Source organism: Cetorhinus maximus, chromosome 7 (assembly GCF_964194155.1).
Source record: "Cetorhinus maximus chromosome 7, sCetMax3.hap1.1, whole genome shotgun sequence".
Classification (NCBI taxonomy): Eukaryota; Metazoa; Chordata; class Chondrichthyes; order Lamniformes; family Cetorhinidae; genus Cetorhinus; species Cetorhinus maximus.
Genome location: NC_135885.1, coordinates 60842568 through 60862831, shown reverse-complemented (window position 1 = coordinate 60862831; position 20264 = coordinate 60842568). Strand labels below are relative to the sequence as shown.

The following is a 20264-nucleotide window of genomic DNA, read 5'->3' as shown; positions in this document are numbered from 1 at the left end:
ATAACATGATTATTAATCCCTTCTCATTGCACAATACCGAACCTAGGATAGCCTGTTCCCTAGTCGGTTACTCGACATACTGGTCCGCCATAGTATTATTGCCAATTTGGTTTGCCCAGTCTATATGTAGATTGAAGTCACCCGTGATTACTTTAACACCCTTGTTAGATGCATCTCCAGTTTCCTGTTTAATGCTGTCCCCTACCTTACCACTGCTGTTTGGAGGCTTATAGATAACTCCCACTAATGTTTTCCACCCCTTGCTGCTTCTTAGCTCCACCCAGACTGATTGCATATCTAGATTTTCAGAACTAATGTCCTCTCTCACTATTGCACTGATTTCATCCATAACCAACAAAGCCACCCCACCTCCTTTTCCTTTTTGTCTGTCCTTCCTAAATATAGAGTACCCTTGGATATTCAGGTTCCCCACCTTGGTCACCCTGCACCCAGGTCTCCGTAATCATAATCATATCGTACCCATTTACATCTATTTGTGCTGTTAATTAATCTACCTTATTGCGAATGCTCCGTGCATTCAGATACAGTGCCTTTAGAGTTGTTTTTCTAACACTTTTATACATTTCTTTTGTACTATGACCAAATTTGCTGCCAGCCCTTGTTTCCCTTGCCTTTCACTTTTGCTTTCTACTCTTTTGTCTTTCATTCCTATCCTTGATTCCCTCTCGTGTCTCCCCGCTCAAGTTCCCACCCCCCCTGCTAATCTGGTTTAAGCCCTCCCCACAGTACTAGCAAAGAGCCCTGCGAGGATATTGGACCCAGTCCTGCTGGGGTGCAACCTGTCCAGCTTGTACAGGTCCCATCTTCCCCAGAATCGGTTCCAATGCCTCAGGAATCTAAATCCTCCCCTCCTACACCATCTCTCCAGCCATGCATTCATTGGGTTTATTCTCCTATTCCTGATCTCGCTAGCACTGAGATTACTACCTTTGAGGCCCTGCTTTTTAATTTATTTCCTACCTCCTTATATTCTGTTTTCTGGACCTCATCCCTCTTTTTACCTATGTTGTTGGTACCGATATGGACCACGGCCTCTGGCTGTTCACCCTCCCCCAACAGTATGCCCTGCAGCCGCTCGGAGGCATCCTTGACTCTAGCACCAGGGAAGCAACATACCACCCTGGTGTCATGTCCGTGGCCACAGAAACTTCCATCTGTTCCCCTTATGATAGAATCTCCTATCACTATTGTTCTCCCACTCTTTTCATTCTCCCCCGCCCCATGCAGCTGAGCCACTCATGGTGCCACGCACTTGGCTCTTGCTGCAATCCCGAGAAACCATCTCTCCCAGCAGTATCCAAAATGGAAAATCTGTTAGAGAGGGAGATGGACTCAGGGGACTCCTGCACTAACTGCCTAGTGCTTTTACTGTGCCTGGAGGTCACCCATTCCTTTTCTGCCTGTGCAATCTTTACCTATGGTGTGACCACCTCACTGTACATGCTATCCATGAAGATCTCATCCTTGCAGATGCACCACAGTGACTCCAGCCGCAGCTCCAACTCCGAATTGCGGATTTCGAGTAGCCATAGCTGAAGACACTTCCTGCGCACGTTGTCACCCTGGACATTGGAAGTGTCCCTGACTTCCCACGTCGCACAAGAGCAGCATTTCACTTGGCTGAGCTGCCCTGTCAAGGCTTACCCTTAAATTACTCCCTTTAGTTTTACACCCTCTAGTTTAGAGAATATTAAGGACAGAATACCCACCAGGTTCTACTTACCAAGGTTGCTGCTCTTCTTACTGAGGAAAGATAGAAAATGAAAGGATCCCTCCTTCCCTCTTCACCAAACTCCCTCTCACACCAAACTCCAACTTAAGCACTCTATTGCAGCCCAAAGCAGACAAAAACAGCACTGTAGATGGCTTGCTTTTATGCTGTCTGAATCTAGCTTCTGAAAACCTGTTCAACTTGTTAACTAGCTGCAGCCGCAAGCAGAGCCTGTCTAATCCCGCTTTTATAGATTGTCCAAAACTCACCTTCTCCCAACTCAAAGCGCAACTTTTAGTTAGCTGCTAAGTTAAAGAAAGATTAGGCTTGGATGATGGGGCCGAATGTATTATGACCAAATTTGATGCAAAGGTATGTGGGAAAGCAAGTTGTGAGGGATACAAAGCATCTGCAAAGGGATATAGATAGGTTAAGTGAGTTTTTTTTTATTCGTTCATGGGATGTGGGCACCGCTGGCTAGGCCAGCATTTATTACCTATCCCTAACTGCCCTTGTTCAGAGGGCATTTAAGACTCAACCACATTGCTGTGGGTCTAGAGTCATATGTAGGCCAGACCAGGTAAGGACGATAGATTAAAAACAAAAAGATAAAAACAAAAAACTGCGGATGTTGGAAATCCAAAACAAAAACAGAAATACCTGGAAAAGCTCAGCAGGTCTGGCAGCATCGGCGGAGAAGAACAAAGTTGACGTTTCGAGTCCTCATGACCCTTCTTTTGGTTATCTGCTCCTATCACTGCTTGCTTGTCCCAACACCCACCCACCCCCGTAAACCAGCTTATATTTCACCCCTTTCCTATTTCTACTTAGTTCTGTTGAAGGGTCATGAGGACTCGAAACGTCAACTTTGTTCTTCTCCGCCGATGCTACCAGACCTGCTGAGTTTTTCCAGGTATTTCTGTTTTTGTTAAGGAGGGTAGATTTCCTTCCCTAAAGGACATTAGAGAACCAGATGGGGTTTTCTGACAATCGGCAATGGTTTCGTGGTCATCAGACTTCTAATTCCAGATTTTTATTGAATTCAAATTTCACTACCTTCCATGGTGGGATTCGAACCCAGGTCTCCAGAGCATTACCCTGGGTCTCTAGGATACTAGTTCAGTGACAATACCACTATGCCACCACTTCCGCAAAGATTTGGCAAATGGAGTGTAAGGTGGGAAAATGTGAGGTTGTCCACTTTGGCAGGAAAAATAGAAAAGCAGAACATTATTTAAATGGATAGGGACTGCAGAATGCTGCAGTACAAAGGGACCTGGGTGTCCTATTACATGAATCCTGGAACACTCTCCCTAACAGCACTGTGGGTGTACCTAGACCATATGAACTGTAGTAGTTCAAAAAGGCAACGCACCACCACCTTCTCAAGGACAATTAGCAATGGGCAATAAATGCTGGCCCTGTCAGCAATGACTACATCCCATGAATGAATAATTTAAAAAGTCAGCATGCAAGTACAGGAACTAATTATGGCGTCAAATGGAATATTAACCTTTATCGCAAGAGGGGAGAGAATATAAAAATAGGGAAGGCTTGTTACGACTGAGATCACACCTAGAATACTATGTACAGTTTTGATGTCTTTACTTAAAGAGGGACATACTTTCATTGGAAGCCGTTCTGAGAAGGTTCACGAGGTCCATTCCTGGGATGAAGGAGTTGTATTATAAGGAGAGGTTGGCCTATGTTCACTGGAGTTTAGGAAAAAGACAGGTGATCTTGTTGAAATGAGATTCTGAGGGGGATTCAGAAGCTGTTTCCCTTCGCGGGGGACTCTAGAATCGGGTACACGGTTTCAAAATAAGAATCTCCCATTTAAGATGGAGAGGGGAGGAATTTCTTCTCTCAGAGGGTCATTAGTCTTTGGAATTCTCTTCTTCAGTGAGCAGTGGAGGCTGGGTCCTTGAATATATTCAAGGTTGAGTTGGACAAATTTTTTGATCAAGATTGTCAAGGGTTATGGGGAGACAGGTAGAAAAGTAGAGTTAAGGCCACAGTCAGATCAGTCATGATCTTAATGAACAGTGGAGCAGGCTCAAGAGGCCAAATGGCCTACTCTTGCTCCTATTTCTTATGCTCTTATGACCAAACATAACCCTTAACCAACATCTCAAACAGATTATCTTGTTTGTGGCACCTAGGGTGCCAACTGGCTGCTGCATTTCCCTACATAACAATATAGAGAACACTTCTGAAGTAATTCAATAGCTATTAAGTGCTTAGTTCCGAGTGTGTGGAAGGTGCTATATGCAATGCAAATTCTCTTTTTATATCAAACTCCTTTATCATTTTAAACATCTTGATTACAGCATGATCTTGAACTTCTAAACGTCTTCCAATAATTTAACCCTTTAAACCCAGGTATAATTTTACTGAATCTGCCTTACAACCTCTTCCGAGGCCAATATATCCTTCCAGTGGTGAGATTGGGTCTGACCAAGGCATGGCACAATCAAAGCACAACTTCTGCTTCTTTTCAAGGCTCCTTGGGATAATGGCCAATATTAAATTAGTCTTTTAAATTAATTTTGCACCTGTACATTTGCTTTTTGTGATTTGTGTACCTTGACAACTAAATTTCTTTGTTGTTCCTCAGTTGCTAGCCTCTAATGATCAAGAAAATATTCTGATTCATCTTTCTTGGATCCAAAGTTGATTGAACTGCACCTGCCAGTTTTCTTCAATCACTTAATCCATCTATGCTCCTTTGAAACATCCTGTTGCCATTTATGCAGCTTACTGAGCCTCCTCATTTATTGTCAAATGTAAATTTGGATAAGCAACACTTGACCCCTAACCAAACTGTTCCAGTACAGCTACAACAGTGTCATCTACCTGGCAATGTAGAAAATTTCCCAGATATGTTCTGTCCAGAAAATGGTCAAATCCAACTCAGCCAATTACTAAAACAAAAACAGAATTACCTGGAAAAACTCAGCAGGTCTGGCAGCATCGGCGGAGAAGAAAAGAGTTGACGTTTCGAGTCCTCATGACCCTTCAGCAGAACTGAGTGAAGTTAGGAGAGGGGTGAAATATAAGCTGGTTTAAGGTGGGGGGCGGGGGGAGAGAAGTTGGGGAGTGGGGTGGTTGTAGGGACAAGCAAGCAGTGATAGGAGCAGATAATCAAAAGATGTCACAGACAAAAGGAACAAAGAGGTGTTAAAGGTGGTGATATTATCTAAGAAAATGTGCTAATTAAGAATGGATGGCAGGACACTCAAGGTACAGCTCTAGTGGGGGTGGGGTGGAAAGACTAACAAAGTATTAGTTGTAGATTTAAAAATAATGGAAATAGGTGGGAAAAGAAGAATCTATATAAATTATTGAAAAAAAAAAGGAGGGGGAAGAAACGGGGTGGGGGTGGGGGGAGGGGGAGTTTAAGATCTAAAGTTGTTGAATTCAATATTCAGTCCGGAAGGCTGTAAAGTGCCTAGTCGGAAGATGAGGTGCTGTTCCTCCAGTTTGCGTTGGGCTTCACTGGAACAATGCAGCAAGCCAAGGACAGACATGTGGGCAAGAGAACAGGGTGGAGTGTTAAAATGGCAAGCGACAGGGAGCTTTGGGTCTTTCTTGTGGACAGACCGCAGGTGTTCTGCAAAGCGGTCGCCCAGTTTGCGTTTGGTCTCTCCAATGTAGAGGAGACCACATTGGGAGCAACGAATGCAGTAGACTAAGTTAGGGGAAATGCAAGTGAAATGCTGCTTCACTTGAAAGGAGTGTTTGGGCCCTTGGACGGTGAGGAGAGAGGAAGTGAAGGGGCAGGTGTTGCATCTTCTGCGTGGGCATGGGGAGGTGCCATAGGTGGGGGTTGAGGAGTAGGGGGTCCACTCCTCCATCACCCCCTACTCCTCAACCCCCACCTATGGCACCTCCCCATGCCCACGCCATATCGCCATTCCTTCACTGTCGCTAGATCAAAATCGTGGAACTAACTCCCTAACAGCACTGTGGGTGTACCTACACCACATGGACTGCAGCGGTTCAAGGCGGCGGCTCACCATCACCTTCTCAAGGACAATTAGGGATGGGCAATAAATGCTGGCTTAGCATTTATTGCCCATGAAGGAATAAAAAATTTCTCTTCATTTAAGTCATTGATATATGGTATAAAACTAATGGCCCAGTAAGATCCCTGGGGAATGCCGCTGGTCATATCCCTCCAATCAGATTATTCCTATTTCTGCCCCTAACTCCCAAATATAAAGCCTTGTTCACAAGATTACTTCCAATTGTTGTTTTACTAACAATTTCCTGTGGAACCGCATCAAATGCCTTCTGGAAGTCCATATAGACACTTTCCTACCCACTCTGTTAGTGACAGCTACAAAAAAATTGAACTAAATTAGTTACACATGACTGACGCTTCATAAATCCATGCTGACTTTCTGATTGCTCTAACAGTTCAACTGAACAGAGGGCCAATATTGAGGTAGTTGAGAATTTCAAGAAGTGATTTTGTGGGGAGCTTTTTTCAGGGCAACACAGAAAGAAGTGGGATATAAAATGGTGAGGGATTTGGGGAGGTGATCAGCGATAGTCCTGTCTGTGACTAAAATAATGGGAATACAGAGGACAAGATGGCAAGCTTGAGGTAATGGTTAGAAAAATGGGTGGGAGAGTTCAGGCGCAGCAAGAGGTTAAAGGAAGACAAGAGAGAGTGAAATTAAAGGAGAGAGGGCAAGATGAGTTGACATGGATTGAAATTACAAACAAGCCATTGTTCAGAGTAGAAAGTGAGGAAATCACTTTAAAAAAATTGTGGTGGGGCTTGGGTGGGCAGCAGAGAACAAAATTCGGATCAAAATCGTTAGGGGTGGAACAAAGTGAGGTGCTCAAAAATGAAGGTGCACGAGCAAGAGGAGGATGAAACTAAGGTGAGACTTGATAAGGACCATGGCAGTGATTTGGGTGTGCGAGGTACTGGAAAGTATCCAGAAGGATAGAGTTTAATAGCAGTAATGATGTTGTCACCCATAAGCCAAGTTTCCATTAATACAATTATGTATGTATGATGTCAATGCAATCATCAATTTTAAAAGGTGGTGAATGACAAAGACGAGTAACAAAGGGAGATGCAGAGGAGTGATAATTACTGATCAGCTGACAGAGTCCATGAAATCAGTGGTGGAAGGGATCAGCAAGATGCAAAGGAGTTTGGCAAGATTAGCCCAAGTTCTTTGGGAACAATACAGAAGCATATCAACAAATAAAATATTACCTTTCAAATATATTGGTTCTGGAATTATATTAAAGCCACTATAGAAGAGTATAACTAAGATAAAGAGGACTACATTGGTATATTATGTAGATATTGCAGCTTATTTTTAGTTATTACCTTAATATAGAAATTCAAATGCAAATTTAGAATAATTCTATTCATAGCATTTGTTATTTTAATTTTTTTCTAATTCACCTAACACATGGAAGATTGAAAAATAGCAAGTAATTTAAGTGCAAGGTTTCCTTCTACTGAAAGCTACCCACCTTTGCATATTTATAATTTAAGTTTTCGGATCTTGCCAAGCCTGATGAAAGTTCTGCTGTGCATTTGGAATGAAAGCTCCCTCTCATTGCTCTAGTTAGGAATGGTGAAAGTAGTTGTATTGACCAATTTTCAGGGACCAGCTGTAAAACGCGAATTGCATCAAACTCAACAGCACGGTTATTTAGAAGGTCCACACCAGCCATTGCTAATGCATCACTGGTGACACCTGGGTGCAGGTAAAGTGCTAATAACATGTGGAAGAGCCTCTGCCGGCATGAAGGATCCTTTCCATGAGAATTCCACAAACAGTAGTCCTCAGCTGCTTGGAAATCCTTTAACTTGTGAACCAGGATTTCAAGAGCTTTCTCATGCTCTTCCAGTTTTCCGTGTAAAATTGCACATTCCATGTAGAGGTCAGTGTCTTTAATTTTGCCTGCAAAGACAGGAGGGAAGAACACATATTAGTTTCCAAGTTAAGAAATAAAATGCTGCTTCTATCCTTCTAGATGGCATAGTGTAAAATGATCACTTTTCAAAACTATCTAAGTATACCCTTTTATTATACCGTCAGTTATAAAAATATGAATACAAAGTGCTGCACACAACAAGTCAGGTACAGGTCTCTGCTAAGAAATGCTCTACTGCTGCCAGCAGCTTGATAAAAATCCAATAGGTGGGACCACAGTGTGCACAGATTTCTCCTATTCAGGAATTTCCTGATCTATACTCAAGGGAAACCTAGATATCAGTCCATGCTTGCCTATGTAAAGCTACTTGTTGGCCTTCCAGCTGTAGGCATCAGCTAATGTCATGAGGGTAGCTCACTACTGAAGGAATGTCTGAAAATTATGGGTCGCCTTAGGTTTGAAAAACATGACTGGCTCTTGCCAAGATAGTTAGATAAATCTAGCATTTAGGTTGGAAGAAGCAAGGTTGTACATTGCAAGTATTTAGCCATTTTTTTCTCCTTTTATGCAATGAAAGCACAGGTTATATAAATAGATTTCTTTCAAGCCAATATGACAAGTTTAAATATTACAAGTTTTATTTTGCATTGCTTTAAAATGTTGAATGAACAGCAATATGTTGGCAGGAATTACCTAGCAAAAGATGAACTCTATAGAGGTTAGAGTGCTGCAGCAGGTTCTTGAAACTGCGACGTGCTGAAATTAGTTCTTCTGAAATGTTCCCTGCCTGGGAGTATAATCCTAGAACTTTGTCCAGGTACAATACAGCCAAATGAGTGTGGTACTTCTCCTTCTGTAGATGTAAATATATCAAGGATAATTCACTCCAATGATTAAAAACAAGAAATAAAAATTAACAGAAATTTGATGTACAGTTTGGGAGCTATCAAATAGCCAGATAGACCACAATTGTCTTTTATAGTCCGTACATTCCTAAATGCCTATCAAACCAGATTTAGACAACTAGAACAGTGGCCACAGCAACATATACAGCAACTGAAGATGGACTGTTAAATACAAGGAGGCAATTCTGGGAATAGAGTAGGAATTAGACAAAATAGGTAAGTGATTAAATGGAGTCAGTTTAATAAATATTTGTTTAAGATTACTATTACAAAACAGGACAAAAAGGACACGAACACAAATTCAAACTAGTCAAGGGAATATTTCAGATTGATGTCAGATTTTTTTTCACACAAATGCTGAACAAATGGAATAGGCTTCCAAGGTGGAGTAATGCAGGTGATCCATTGAATGTTTAATCATTGGATTCTGTGATGGGATGGAGGGGAGGGACAAGCATGAGAATATGACCTTTCAGAGTGCATAAGGTTTGCAGGGCCAAACAGTCTTCCTCTTCTAAAAATCAATCTTGTAGTCATCTATGCTAAAAAGCAATTTCTAGCATTAACTTTCTAAACTAAAGGAATGCATTCCACTAAAAGTTACTTCAAGAGTGACAGCTACTTAACTGGCACAAAGGGATAACTGTACAATTCAGTTTTCTATTGGGTGTTTGCATAGTTTAAATATTCCAGCAAAAACTATGGCCCACGTGGTTGGGGGTTTTGGGGTGGGGGGGGCTGACCCCCAACCCTAGAAGCAAAGTCAGCGTGGAGCCCGCTCCTCCACACCAGCCCACCCCACAGCCATAAACATGCTGTGGTGGGCTAAATAGGTGTAGTGTGGGACTTCTGCCCTTAATGGGGAGGGAGTCCCGCCCTCAGGAGCTGCTACACAGTCAGGCTGGCCGGCAGCTCCAGCAGTCCTGGCAGGACCAAGAGCACATTAGTGGGTGCTGCGTGGACTGCAAGCAGGAACAAAGCGGCGCAGCTCATGGATCCCAGAGCAAGGGAAGTCCATCGTCTTTTTTTTTGGGGGGGGGGGGGGGGAAAGAGGGGGTTTGGGGAGTTTAAGGAGTGGGGGACGGGTTGGATGGGCATGGTGTGTTTAAAGAGCAGGAACATAGGAAGAAAGGGAGGGTACTATCTTGGGGAGTTGCCCCAATGCACAAAGGGCACCCTCTGAAGATAGTGCCCCCCACTTCCTTTCTCACCCTTTAAAAAAGTTTTTTTAAAAAGGCGGCTTGCCCACTCCCGCCCAACTGCCCATGCTGTGTTCTGGTGTGGGCAGCATGATTGGCTTGTTAACAAGCTCAACTGACCCTTGATTATTTAAATATGGCGGGCGGCCTGTCGATTTCAGCACCCGCCCACCTCGCTGTATTATGGGGTGAGCGCAGGGGTAGGTGGGAAAGTGGTGGTGATTGGTCCCTGCCTTATTTTATGTGTGCCCCCTCCCTCCACCTGCCGGAAACATGCCCGGAGTGGGCACGTAAAATCCAGCATTAAGTTGCAAGTTGGGTTTTTTGATCTTGGGTCTTCCCAAATAAAGAATATTGTGCCCCATAAATACCGGGCAATATTTTTCAATTTCAAAGCTGCATATTTAAACTATAGGTTTGCTGAAGATTTACCTGAATATTTCTTTCAAATACCAAGTGTTCCAAGTATACAACAACAGCTTTCTTGTACTTGTGAAGGTAGTTGACAATGTCATCTGGATTCATACAGCTCGTCTGGTTTTCATCCAAAGGGCGCCTTGTGAAAATTTGTATGCCAACCTACACCGCAACAGCAAAACGATAACTATATCACTGCAGGGATCCTTAATTTACCTCATCCTGAAGACTTTCCACTGACTGCTAAGTTTCTGCTAACTTATCACAGAACATAAGCTTTGGGAATTTCTCAGTTAAACCATTAAAAATAAGCTTACAATTGCTTGACAGATGATGTGTTTACAAAATTCACTCAGGAGTGGACTTAAATGACAGTCATAGGTTGAGTTCCCAGAGCTTGTCTATGTAGCTCAGAAGTATACAATCTACAACTTGTTCAGGTAAATGAGTATTTTTTTAAAAAGAAAATATCTTCCAGAGATTTGTTCAGCACCAATTCTGAAGCCAGCTGGTACTTAATTATAAATTTTCTAATTCATAAACAGGTTGTGACTTTTAATTTAAACCTTGCCGTTCATTTTTATGAAACAGATTCACACATTGTGGAGAATATTGTTCTATTTTTCAATTTTCAAACTAAAGATAAACCATTATCTTTTTAGCCTCTATTTCGTTCACCCAATAGGATCTTGCATCAATTTCTCCAATACACTGTTGGTGCTTACGATAGTAATTAATAAATATATCCCCTTCTATATAAGCTAAACCTGTGAATACAAGTAACTCAAGTTCAACTTGTGCTATAAGAAATTAATTCAGTGTTAGTTTTTTTAAAAAACATATATTACATACGTATACATTAAAATCAGTTGCATTTGTAAACTATTATGGGGCAGTTGCTCTTTGTAAATTATGCATTCAAATCTTCAGATGAGACCAGATTGCAAAACAGTAATAATAAACATTAAGACAATGACAACTCATCTAGCACCTGCAACCATGAAATTAAAAAAAGCAAACCTCTTCATTTTTCAGCAAGGCCCAGTCTGCATACTTCCACACCAGTTCATGGTTAGGGCAGAAACTAAGAAAATCCACAATATACTCAAAAAGATCTGAACGGGTTGCATCTTGGAGCTGTCCATCAACTATCTTCACCCACAACTGTTAGGAAAAGAAAGGAAAAAACTAGTTGTATAAATGCCTCAAATTATCAGACATAATGGGCCAGAACTTCTGAGGAGTGGCAATCAAGGTCAGATTGCCACTCGTTTTTACTTATCTCAGTCGGGAGCTGCACATTTCTCTCTCGCTCTTCCAGCTCTGGGCCTAGTGAGAAATGTGCAGCGCAGCAAGTTCCTGAGGCGTTCAGCCTACTGCAGCACAGTGGAACAGTGAAGAAGGGCAAAAGAAGGAGGTTAAATTGGAGTGGGACAGGTAATTGAATTGATAATTGTTGGGAAGTGAAGCCACATCCCCTATTTACGGCGTTAGCTGCCGTAAAGCAGATAAACTTAAAGGTTCCAGCTACTTTGAGAGGCCAGGGAGAATGTAAGTGTATAAGGTAAGTGAATAGGCTGTGGGGGGATGCAGCAGGGGTGTCACTTGTATAGTTACCTAGGAGCTAGAAGTGGTTTTAATTCTAACTTTTCCTGGGTAACTATTCTGCTAAGAGTTGGAACCCTGCAAAGTCTTCAATTTAAATCAAAGTATTGGATGGTTCTAGGTGCAGGGTAATTGCCCATCAGAAGTTTAAACTTCCTGGGCAATTCCCATGCAGTCCTTGTATGGGGGCTTCTGGGGGATCCCCCAGCACAGCTTCTGCGTACCTCCTGGGTACGACTCCCACCGCCCCCAGAGATCGGAAGCTCTAGGCTGAGTGCATAATTTGAAATAGAAAAGGCAGTTATTGAGCTGGAGTTTGCAATCTATATACTTATGTTTTTTTTTGCCCAAATAAAGCTAAGTATAAAATTACAAACTCAAAGGCTTTCACCATGTGCACAGTCAATATGTCAATGTTAAACCTCCAAACTGCCACACCATCACCCTTATGAGAACAACTGGTGCATTTCAGCATTGAAGAAATCAGAATCTAATAGCCTTGTAATTAATGGCTGACTGAACAGTGGAAATTGATGAGGTAAATGGGAGATACAAAGTCCCTTAATCTTAAACACCTCTACCTGCTCTCTTCTAAAATGGAGACAAACACAGATTAAATGGCTACTTTGCCAAACCCACGTTCTATTCACAAGTATGACTCAACCTTCCTGTCAATTGTCAATTTAGTTGCCTGTCCTACTTCAATTTAACTTCCACCTTTTGCCCTTCTTTACTGTTCCAATTGAGCTCAACACAGACTTGAGGGACAACACTCTTTTTGTCCTGTTTCTTTTTAAAAGTTCTGCAGCAGGAATTTCTTAGTTCTGACAAAAGGTCTACACCTCAAATGCTAACATATCCATTCTCTCCAAAGATACTGTTCGGCTTGCTAAGTGTTTAACATTTTCAGGTTTTGTTTCAGATTTTCAGCACCTGCAGCATTTTGCTTTTTCTCCTCTTAATGTTCTTTGTTGCAACAAAATGTCTGCTTATATCCCATCATCATCCCTGGTACTTTAGTAAATCTCACTTACACCTTCACAATGACCTGGCCATTTGTTCCTGAAGTGAGGCACCCAAAATCTAACTGCAGCCCAATCACCAATTTGTACAGATTTAACATTGCTTCTTTTCATTTGTATTTCAGTTCCCATAGTAATCCAAGTACTCATCTTAAAAATATACCAAATTAATTTTTTTTAAATTAAATGAGGATTATGCTGGCAGCCAAGACTAGACTAAGATACAGATTTGTGCACTTGTTTGAGAAAGCCGATGAAGACTGTGACCTTGAACTGAAAGCAAGTCCCTTGACCTAAACCTCTTCATCACCCTCTATTTCATTAAGACATGCGTTAAAAGACACCTCTTTTGATCAAGCTTTTAGTCGTCCCATCTTCTTGTGCTGTGTGCCAATTCTTTTTTTGATTACACTACCGTGAAATACAGTTTTGCTCTGTTAAAGGCACTATATAAATGCAGGTAGCTACTATCATTAACTTTCAAAAAAATATTTGTTGAAAACAAATATAGCACAAAGTAGGGGTAGCTTGAATCAGGGCTGCTATTTTCACTCAGTTTCTGAAGTGAGTGCGGTACAATGACTTGGTTCTCTTTTTAATGATTAAAGAACGAATCTCATCTTTCACATAGCTTCAATTTTACATTCTGTAATCAAAACATCAAAAAGGAGCATGACAAAGAATAACGTGATGTGCTAAAATATTAAAAATTAACAAGACAAACAATAAAAGAAATTCTGCAGTGAGCGGCATCAGAACTTGTTGCATTTAAAAATAGTACAAAGGTGGCATAGTAAACTGCCAAACTATGCAGATAGCACTGAACTGGGTTTCAAATAAATTGGGAAATCTATTACTTGACAAATGAATATTCATTAAAAACTATTTCAAGTCAAGTCAGATTTACGTTAATTATATACGGACAAGCTGACAATCAGTTCAGAGATCTGCAACACTCTGAAAAACGATAACAAGCCACAAAGGTATGAACTGAGCTATACCCAAGGGGCACATTTACTTATATTTGATTTCCTTCATGCCTGTTGGGAATTTTAAACTGATTCTGCATTCACAGTCACTACTTTCCATTACAGCAAAGCCTGCATGCCCCTGACTGCTCAGTGAAGGTGACATTTCTTAATACAACCACGATCTGTATAATCGCATTAACTTCTCCAAAATTTGCAATCTTTCCTATTGTTGTTTTCCAGAGTGCTAAGAAATATTTAAAAATTGGCATGAACAGAAAGTAGTGGGACACCACAGAAAAACAAAAGGTTGAGTGTTCATTTTAAATCACAGACATCAGTTTAAAAAAACTACTGAAGGATTTCACGCTATTTACCAATTATGTTTTAATTAAATTTTGGTAAGGCTGAAACCATTGTTTTTTGGTTCTCACTCCAAACTCCATTACCTAATTACTGACTCCATCCTGCTCTCTGGCAACAGCCTGGGATTAAGCAAGTTTGTTTGCAATCTTGGTGTCACATTTGATCCCAAGATGAGCTTCTGACCTCATATCCGCACCATCACTGAGCTCACCTATTTCCATCTCTAACACTTTGCCTGTCTCAACTCATTTGCTGCTGAAACCCTCATTCGTGCCTTTGTTATTTCTAGATCCAACTATTCCAACACACTCTTGGCTGGTCTCCAACATACATCTTTCCATTAACTTGAGGTCATTCAGAATTCTGCTGCCCGTGTTTTAACTCTCACCAGGGACCATCCATTTATCACCCCATAAATTTGCTGACCCAGATTGTCTCACAGTCAAGGAGCACCTTCCTTTAAAGTTCTCATAATCATTTTCAAATCCCTCCATGGCCTCACCCTTCCCTATCTCTGTAATCTCCTCCAGTCCCACAACACTCATACCTGCACTCCTCTCATTCTGGCCTCTTGGGCACCCCCGATTTTAATTGCTCTACCTTTGGTGGCCATGCCAACTACCAAAGCCCTAAGCTCTGGAATATCTTCCCTACTCCTCGCCACCTCTCTACCATGCTTTCTTCTTTTAAGGCAGTCCTTAGAACCCAACTCTATTACCAAGATCTGACCTAATATCATCTTATGTGGCTCGGTGTCATGTTCTGTTTTATAGTGCTCCTGTGAGGTGCTATAGGATGTTTTATGTTAAAGGCATTATAAGTTATTGCCATGCTAGCCCATATTATGATCACTTAAGATTTACAGGAATAATACATTAATACACTGTGTTTGCATTCAGACACCCTTTCTTAGTTAATGTCATGGGCCTGAGTCATGGGCCTGCTGCATCTATAGTTGCTATCCAATACTAGATTTGGAGGACCAATCTACAAACCAATCTTACTGGATTGCCCCTTTTATGGGCAGTGGTCTCCACCTGGGGGAGGGAGGGGTAGGTGTTAGGGGAGGAGAAAAATCTCAATGTCTCTAGGCAGACCTTTATATTGCTAGACTCAACTCGCATAAGCACTTCACCTACAATTGCTGTGGGAAGGGATTTGCATTACATATTATGGTCAAAAGGGCACATTGTTATATATAATTGCACATTTTAGTAAATTCTCATAACCAGCTATGTTGGACAGCAGTGAATTTCTCTGTTGATCCCAGTTAGAATCAGGAATTTTAAATAGATGCTCTTCCTAGATGAAGTATTGACTGACCTTCCTAGATGAAATTTTCAATCTCATTGCATTTACATGTGCTATTCTAATTCCATAACCAGTAAAATCTCCAAGTCAGAACATTACGAACAACATTGACATTCAACGCCACTACCATCGCTGAATTCCCCCACTAGCAACATCCTGCGGGGGGGGTTACCACTGACCAGAAACTGAACTGGACTAGCCATATAAATACTGCGGCTACAAGTGCAGGTCAAAGGCTAGAAAATCAGCGGTGAGTAACTCACCTCCTGACTCCCCAAAGTCTGTACATCACCTACAAGGCATAAGTCAGGAGTGTGATGGAATACTCTCAACTTACCTGGATTAGTGCAGCTCCAACACTACTCAAGAAGTTTGACACCATCCAGGAAAAAGCTGCCCACTTGATTGGCACCCCATCCACAAACATTCACTCCCTCCACCACCAACGCACAGTGGCAGCAGTGTGTACCATCTACAAGATGCACTGCAGGAACTCACCAATGCTCCTTAGATAGCACCTTCCAAACTCGCCACAGCTAACATCTAGAAGACAAGGGCAGCAGATGCATGGGACCACCATCACCTGGAAGTTCCCCTCCAAGCCAAACACCATCCTGACTTGGAAACATATCACCGATGTTCTTTCACTGTTGCTGGGTCAAAGTCCTGGAACACCCTCCCTAACAGCACTGTGGGTGTACATAGACCACATGGATTGCAGTGCTTCAAGAAGGCAGCTCACCACCACCTTCTCAAGGTCAATCAGGGATGGGCAATAAATGCTGGCCTGGCCAGCGACACCCAGATCCCATAAGTGAATAATTTTTCAAAAAAGCATTCCATCGTAATTACATGAAACTTCTCTGCAGGAATCCCAATACGTGTTCTCACAGCAAGTGATTTACATTGGGCTATTTCTAAACCAAGTACTTATCGTACATTTCATGGCATCACCATCTACAACAGTGAACTTTCACTTACCCTCATAATTGCTCGCCCTCAACTGTGAGAAGAATCTATTTAATATCATTGTATATGGACCCATCAACACATCATAGTTGTAAGCAATTTCATGTTGCACTAAGACTACTGTGTTCCCCAATTGTGGGTGCCCTGCAACCAGCTGCAAATGAAGTACGAAATTGCTTTGATTCGTCAAGATTAGAAATCTGAAATAAAAGCAAAATACTGCGGATGCTGGAAATCTGAAACAAAAACAGCTGGAAAAAATCAGCAGGTCTGACAGCATCTGCGGAGAGGAATACAATTAACATTTCGAGTCTGTATGACTCTTTATCAGAACTTCATCTGATGAAGAATCAAATGGACTCGAAACGTTAACTGTATTCCTCTTTTGGAAACCTGAAAGTCTGGCTGAGTCCTGCACTATATAAAAAGCACCTACATCAGTGATGTGCTATTGACCACCACAGCTTCCATCACTACTTCCACCCATTTGAGTAGCTAGAAGACAAATGTAAAAAAAAGTCTGGATTGTTCAAATTTAGCAAGCTTCATGACACATGCACAGAAGGCAATGAAATACAGAAAATTAGCCAGCCAAATCAGCCAGCTTATGATGGCAGTGCTCCTGGGCTATATAGCTGAGTCATTATTCATATTTCCCCCCTCCTCACCCCAACTCACTAATTGAGAGACTTCAATCTATTTCCTCCAGTGAGTCGCGCCAATGCAGAGATCACAGCGAGTAACAAAGGTATTTAAATAAGGTGTGTAAGCACCAATTTACCTGCAGTGCTGCTTCATTTTGACCATTATGATGGTAAAGAAGACCAAGTGCAAAATACCTATGTTCAGAAAAACACAAGTTAAAACATTAGTTCACGTACCTTAAAAATTCAAGTGTTATAGCATTTAGCTGGATTTCGGGTGTGCATATCTTTTGTACTAGACATCAGAAAATACTCAAACTTTTTTTTAAAAAAAGATACATTCGAGTTGCTTTCATGGTGTTCCTAACCTTGGGTACAGGCAATCTTTTCATCTTATTACAGTATCACTTTCTATAATACCCAAGTCAAGTGGCCATTTAAGTGGCCCAAGTGAAGCAGCTTTAAACTGTGGAAGATTGGGGGGCTGGGGGAGTTGGATATGGGAGGAGTCAGGAAAAATTAAGCAGTTTAAATGAAGGATTTAGAAGATTCAGGAAAAAGGGTAATTCAAAAGTCGTAAGAGAAAAGACAAGTTTGTAACACAGTAACAGTTTGGGTAGATTGGGCAAACAAGATCTGGAATAATAGAGGAATGCATTCAATTTAGTTATCTAGGTCAATGTCAAGGAACCAACTGGGGAAAGGCTATTTTAGATGTAGTTTTGTGCAATAAGACAGGGTTAATTAATAACCTTGTAGCAAAGGAAACTCTGGGGAAAAGTGACCATGATCTGATATCATTAAATCCAAAACTAGGGTACGAAACCGGAATAAAGCAAACCATGTAGGTACAAAGGGCATGGCAGCTAAGGTAGGTCAGCAAACTAGATTAAATAGATATGATAGTAGATAAGCAATGGCAAACATATAAAGAAATAATTCATAATTCTTAATGAATACATATTCTGGAGGAATAAAAGCCCACAGGAAAAGTCATCCAACCCTGGCTAACAAGAGAAGTTAAAGATTGTATTAGATTAAAAGAAGCAGCTGATAATACACTGTAACCTCTCCAGTCCGGAATTGGGACCAAGACATTTTTGGATTACAGAATGACGTTAGAATGCCTAACCACAAGATTGTAAACCGTAGATATAAATATTTACCTGAAACATAAAACAATGATAAAAATTATAAAGCAGTACTAAAAGCTGTTTTACTTATCCAAATACTGTTTCTTCCATTAAATTAAATTCCATTTAAAGAATTTAAATAGTTTTTCATGCTGCTTCTTGATGTCATAAACTGTCAAGTTGCTTGGATCTGCTCAAAAAATTTCCGGACAACTGGTGATTGTGAACAATAGATTTCCAGATTGAAGAAGTTAGTGTATTGACAAAAAAGTAGCGAGAGCATTGCCAAAAAAGAGAGAGAGAGAGAGAGAGTCACTCACACAGAGAAAACAGAATTGGAGTAGACCAGCAAGAGATATAAAGGCTTTTACAATCTTTGTTTATCAGGTATATAAATAAAGTGGGATTGATGAAAGTAAACTTGTGTCCCCTAGAGGGAGGGAAGGAGAAATAATAAAGGGAACAATAAAATGGCAGAGACATGAATTAATACTTTGCACCTATCTTTTCAACAGAAAGACACAATGAACATTTCAGAAATATTGGGGAATAAGGGTCTAGTGAGAATGAAGAAATTTTTTAAAATTAAAAAAGTTCTAGAGAATTATTTAAAAATTGACAAATCCCCAACATCAGATGGGCTATTCCTTGAGGTTTTAAAAGAGCTAGCTACAGAAATCGTGGATGCAGAGGTTTTCATCATTCTGAATTTCTTAGATTTTAGAACGGTTCTCATGGATTAGAAGGTAGCAAACATAACCTTGCTATTAAAGAAACAAGGGAATAAATAAAACAGGGAACTGTAGGTCAGTTAGCCTAACCTGCAATAAGGAAAATGCTAAAATCTATTATTAAGGACATGGTAATAGCACACTTTGAAAATCATAGTACGATTGGGCAGAGTCAATATGGATTTGTGAAAGGGGAATGATGTTTAACATCTCTTAAGAATTACAATTAACAGGGAAGGTAAGAGGGAACAATGGAAGTAATGCTAGGTATGTAGGATGTATTTCCCAAAGACTGGCAGGTAATATGAAACAGCATGTCCCTTCTGCTGTTTGCAGTGGGCAAGGTATGGCCCATACCCAACCAGCCCGTGCTTGCAAAACTCAAAACACAGTGTCCAACATTAGAAGCGGTTCTGCAATTGGACAACATTGCTAAATAATCCTCAGTGTGCTAAGAATTACACTGACAACCAATTTGAGATGGTCAGTTGGACTCGCAGTGCGGCACATTTGCATGTACTGGAAGCTACATATATTAATACACAGGGCACTGATCTTTGCAGGCAGAAAGAACATTTACACACACTGCACATGTTTCAGCTAAATAAATGACATCCATTTGCTGGTTCACTCCCTAGGGCAATGTCTTGACCAGAGTCAAGCTGCCTGGTTTAAATTTCAAAATGCTTGGCAGTTAACAGTCAGTCACCATCAACATCGCAACGCTTCTACCAGTTGACAATCAGTACTATTCTCATGCAGTATAAATATGTTGTGTCGCATGACATTGGTATTTTCTTGTGAGCTGTCCTGATGAGTGCAACTCCAAAACCTTTGACAAAAAAGTCTATTTTTTCAGCAAAGGGAATAATACGTTAGCCTTTATTATTGTTTTTGTACCACAATCCCTTTGTAAAGTCTTACGAGAATTTTATAGGACCTTGATGAGACCACACCTGTAATTCTACATACAGTTTTGGTTTCTTTACCAAAGGTAGAATACACTTGCCTCCAAATGGGGATGCAACAAATGTTCACTAGATTGATTCCTGGGATGACAGATTGTCATATTCGGGGAGATCATGTAGAATGGACCCATATTCTCTGGTGTTTATAAGAATGAGGGGTCATCTCATTGAAATAAAAAAATTCTTAAGGGGCTTGACAGGGTAAATGTTGGGATGATGTTTCCCCAAGCTGAGGAGTCTAGAACTAGGGGATACAGTCTCAGAATAAGGGGTTGATTATTTTGGACTGAGAGGAAGATAAATCTTTTTCACTCAGAGGTTTATGGTTCTTTGTAATTCTGTGTATGGATGATTATTGAGTATATTTGAGACAGCAATCGA

At 41.0% G+C, this 20264-nt stretch overlaps 1 protein-coding gene across 4 annotated transcripts in view; it reads right to left on the bottom strand.

Moving 5' to 3' along the window:
* The window catches only part of tgfbrap1 (transforming growth factor, beta receptor associated protein 1), a 96168-nt gene that overhangs the window by 28468 nt on the left and 47436 nt on the right, over nt 1-20264 (bottom strand). For all 4 annotated transcript variants that reach the window (XM_078545592.1, XM_078545589.1, XM_078545590.1 and 1 more), the window contains 5 exons: nt 17189-17246; nt 11187-11330; nt 10182-10328; nt 8339-8498; nt 7238-7671 (listed from right to left, as the gene is read on the bottom strand). In XM_078545592.1, the coding sequence (XP_078401718.1) occupies nt 7238-7671; nt 8339-8498; nt 10182-10328; nt 11187-11330; nt 17189-17246 (943 nt within the window). The remainder of the gene's footprint in view (nt 1-7237; nt 7672-8338; nt 8499-10181; nt 10329-11186; nt 11331-17188; nt 17247-20264) is intronic.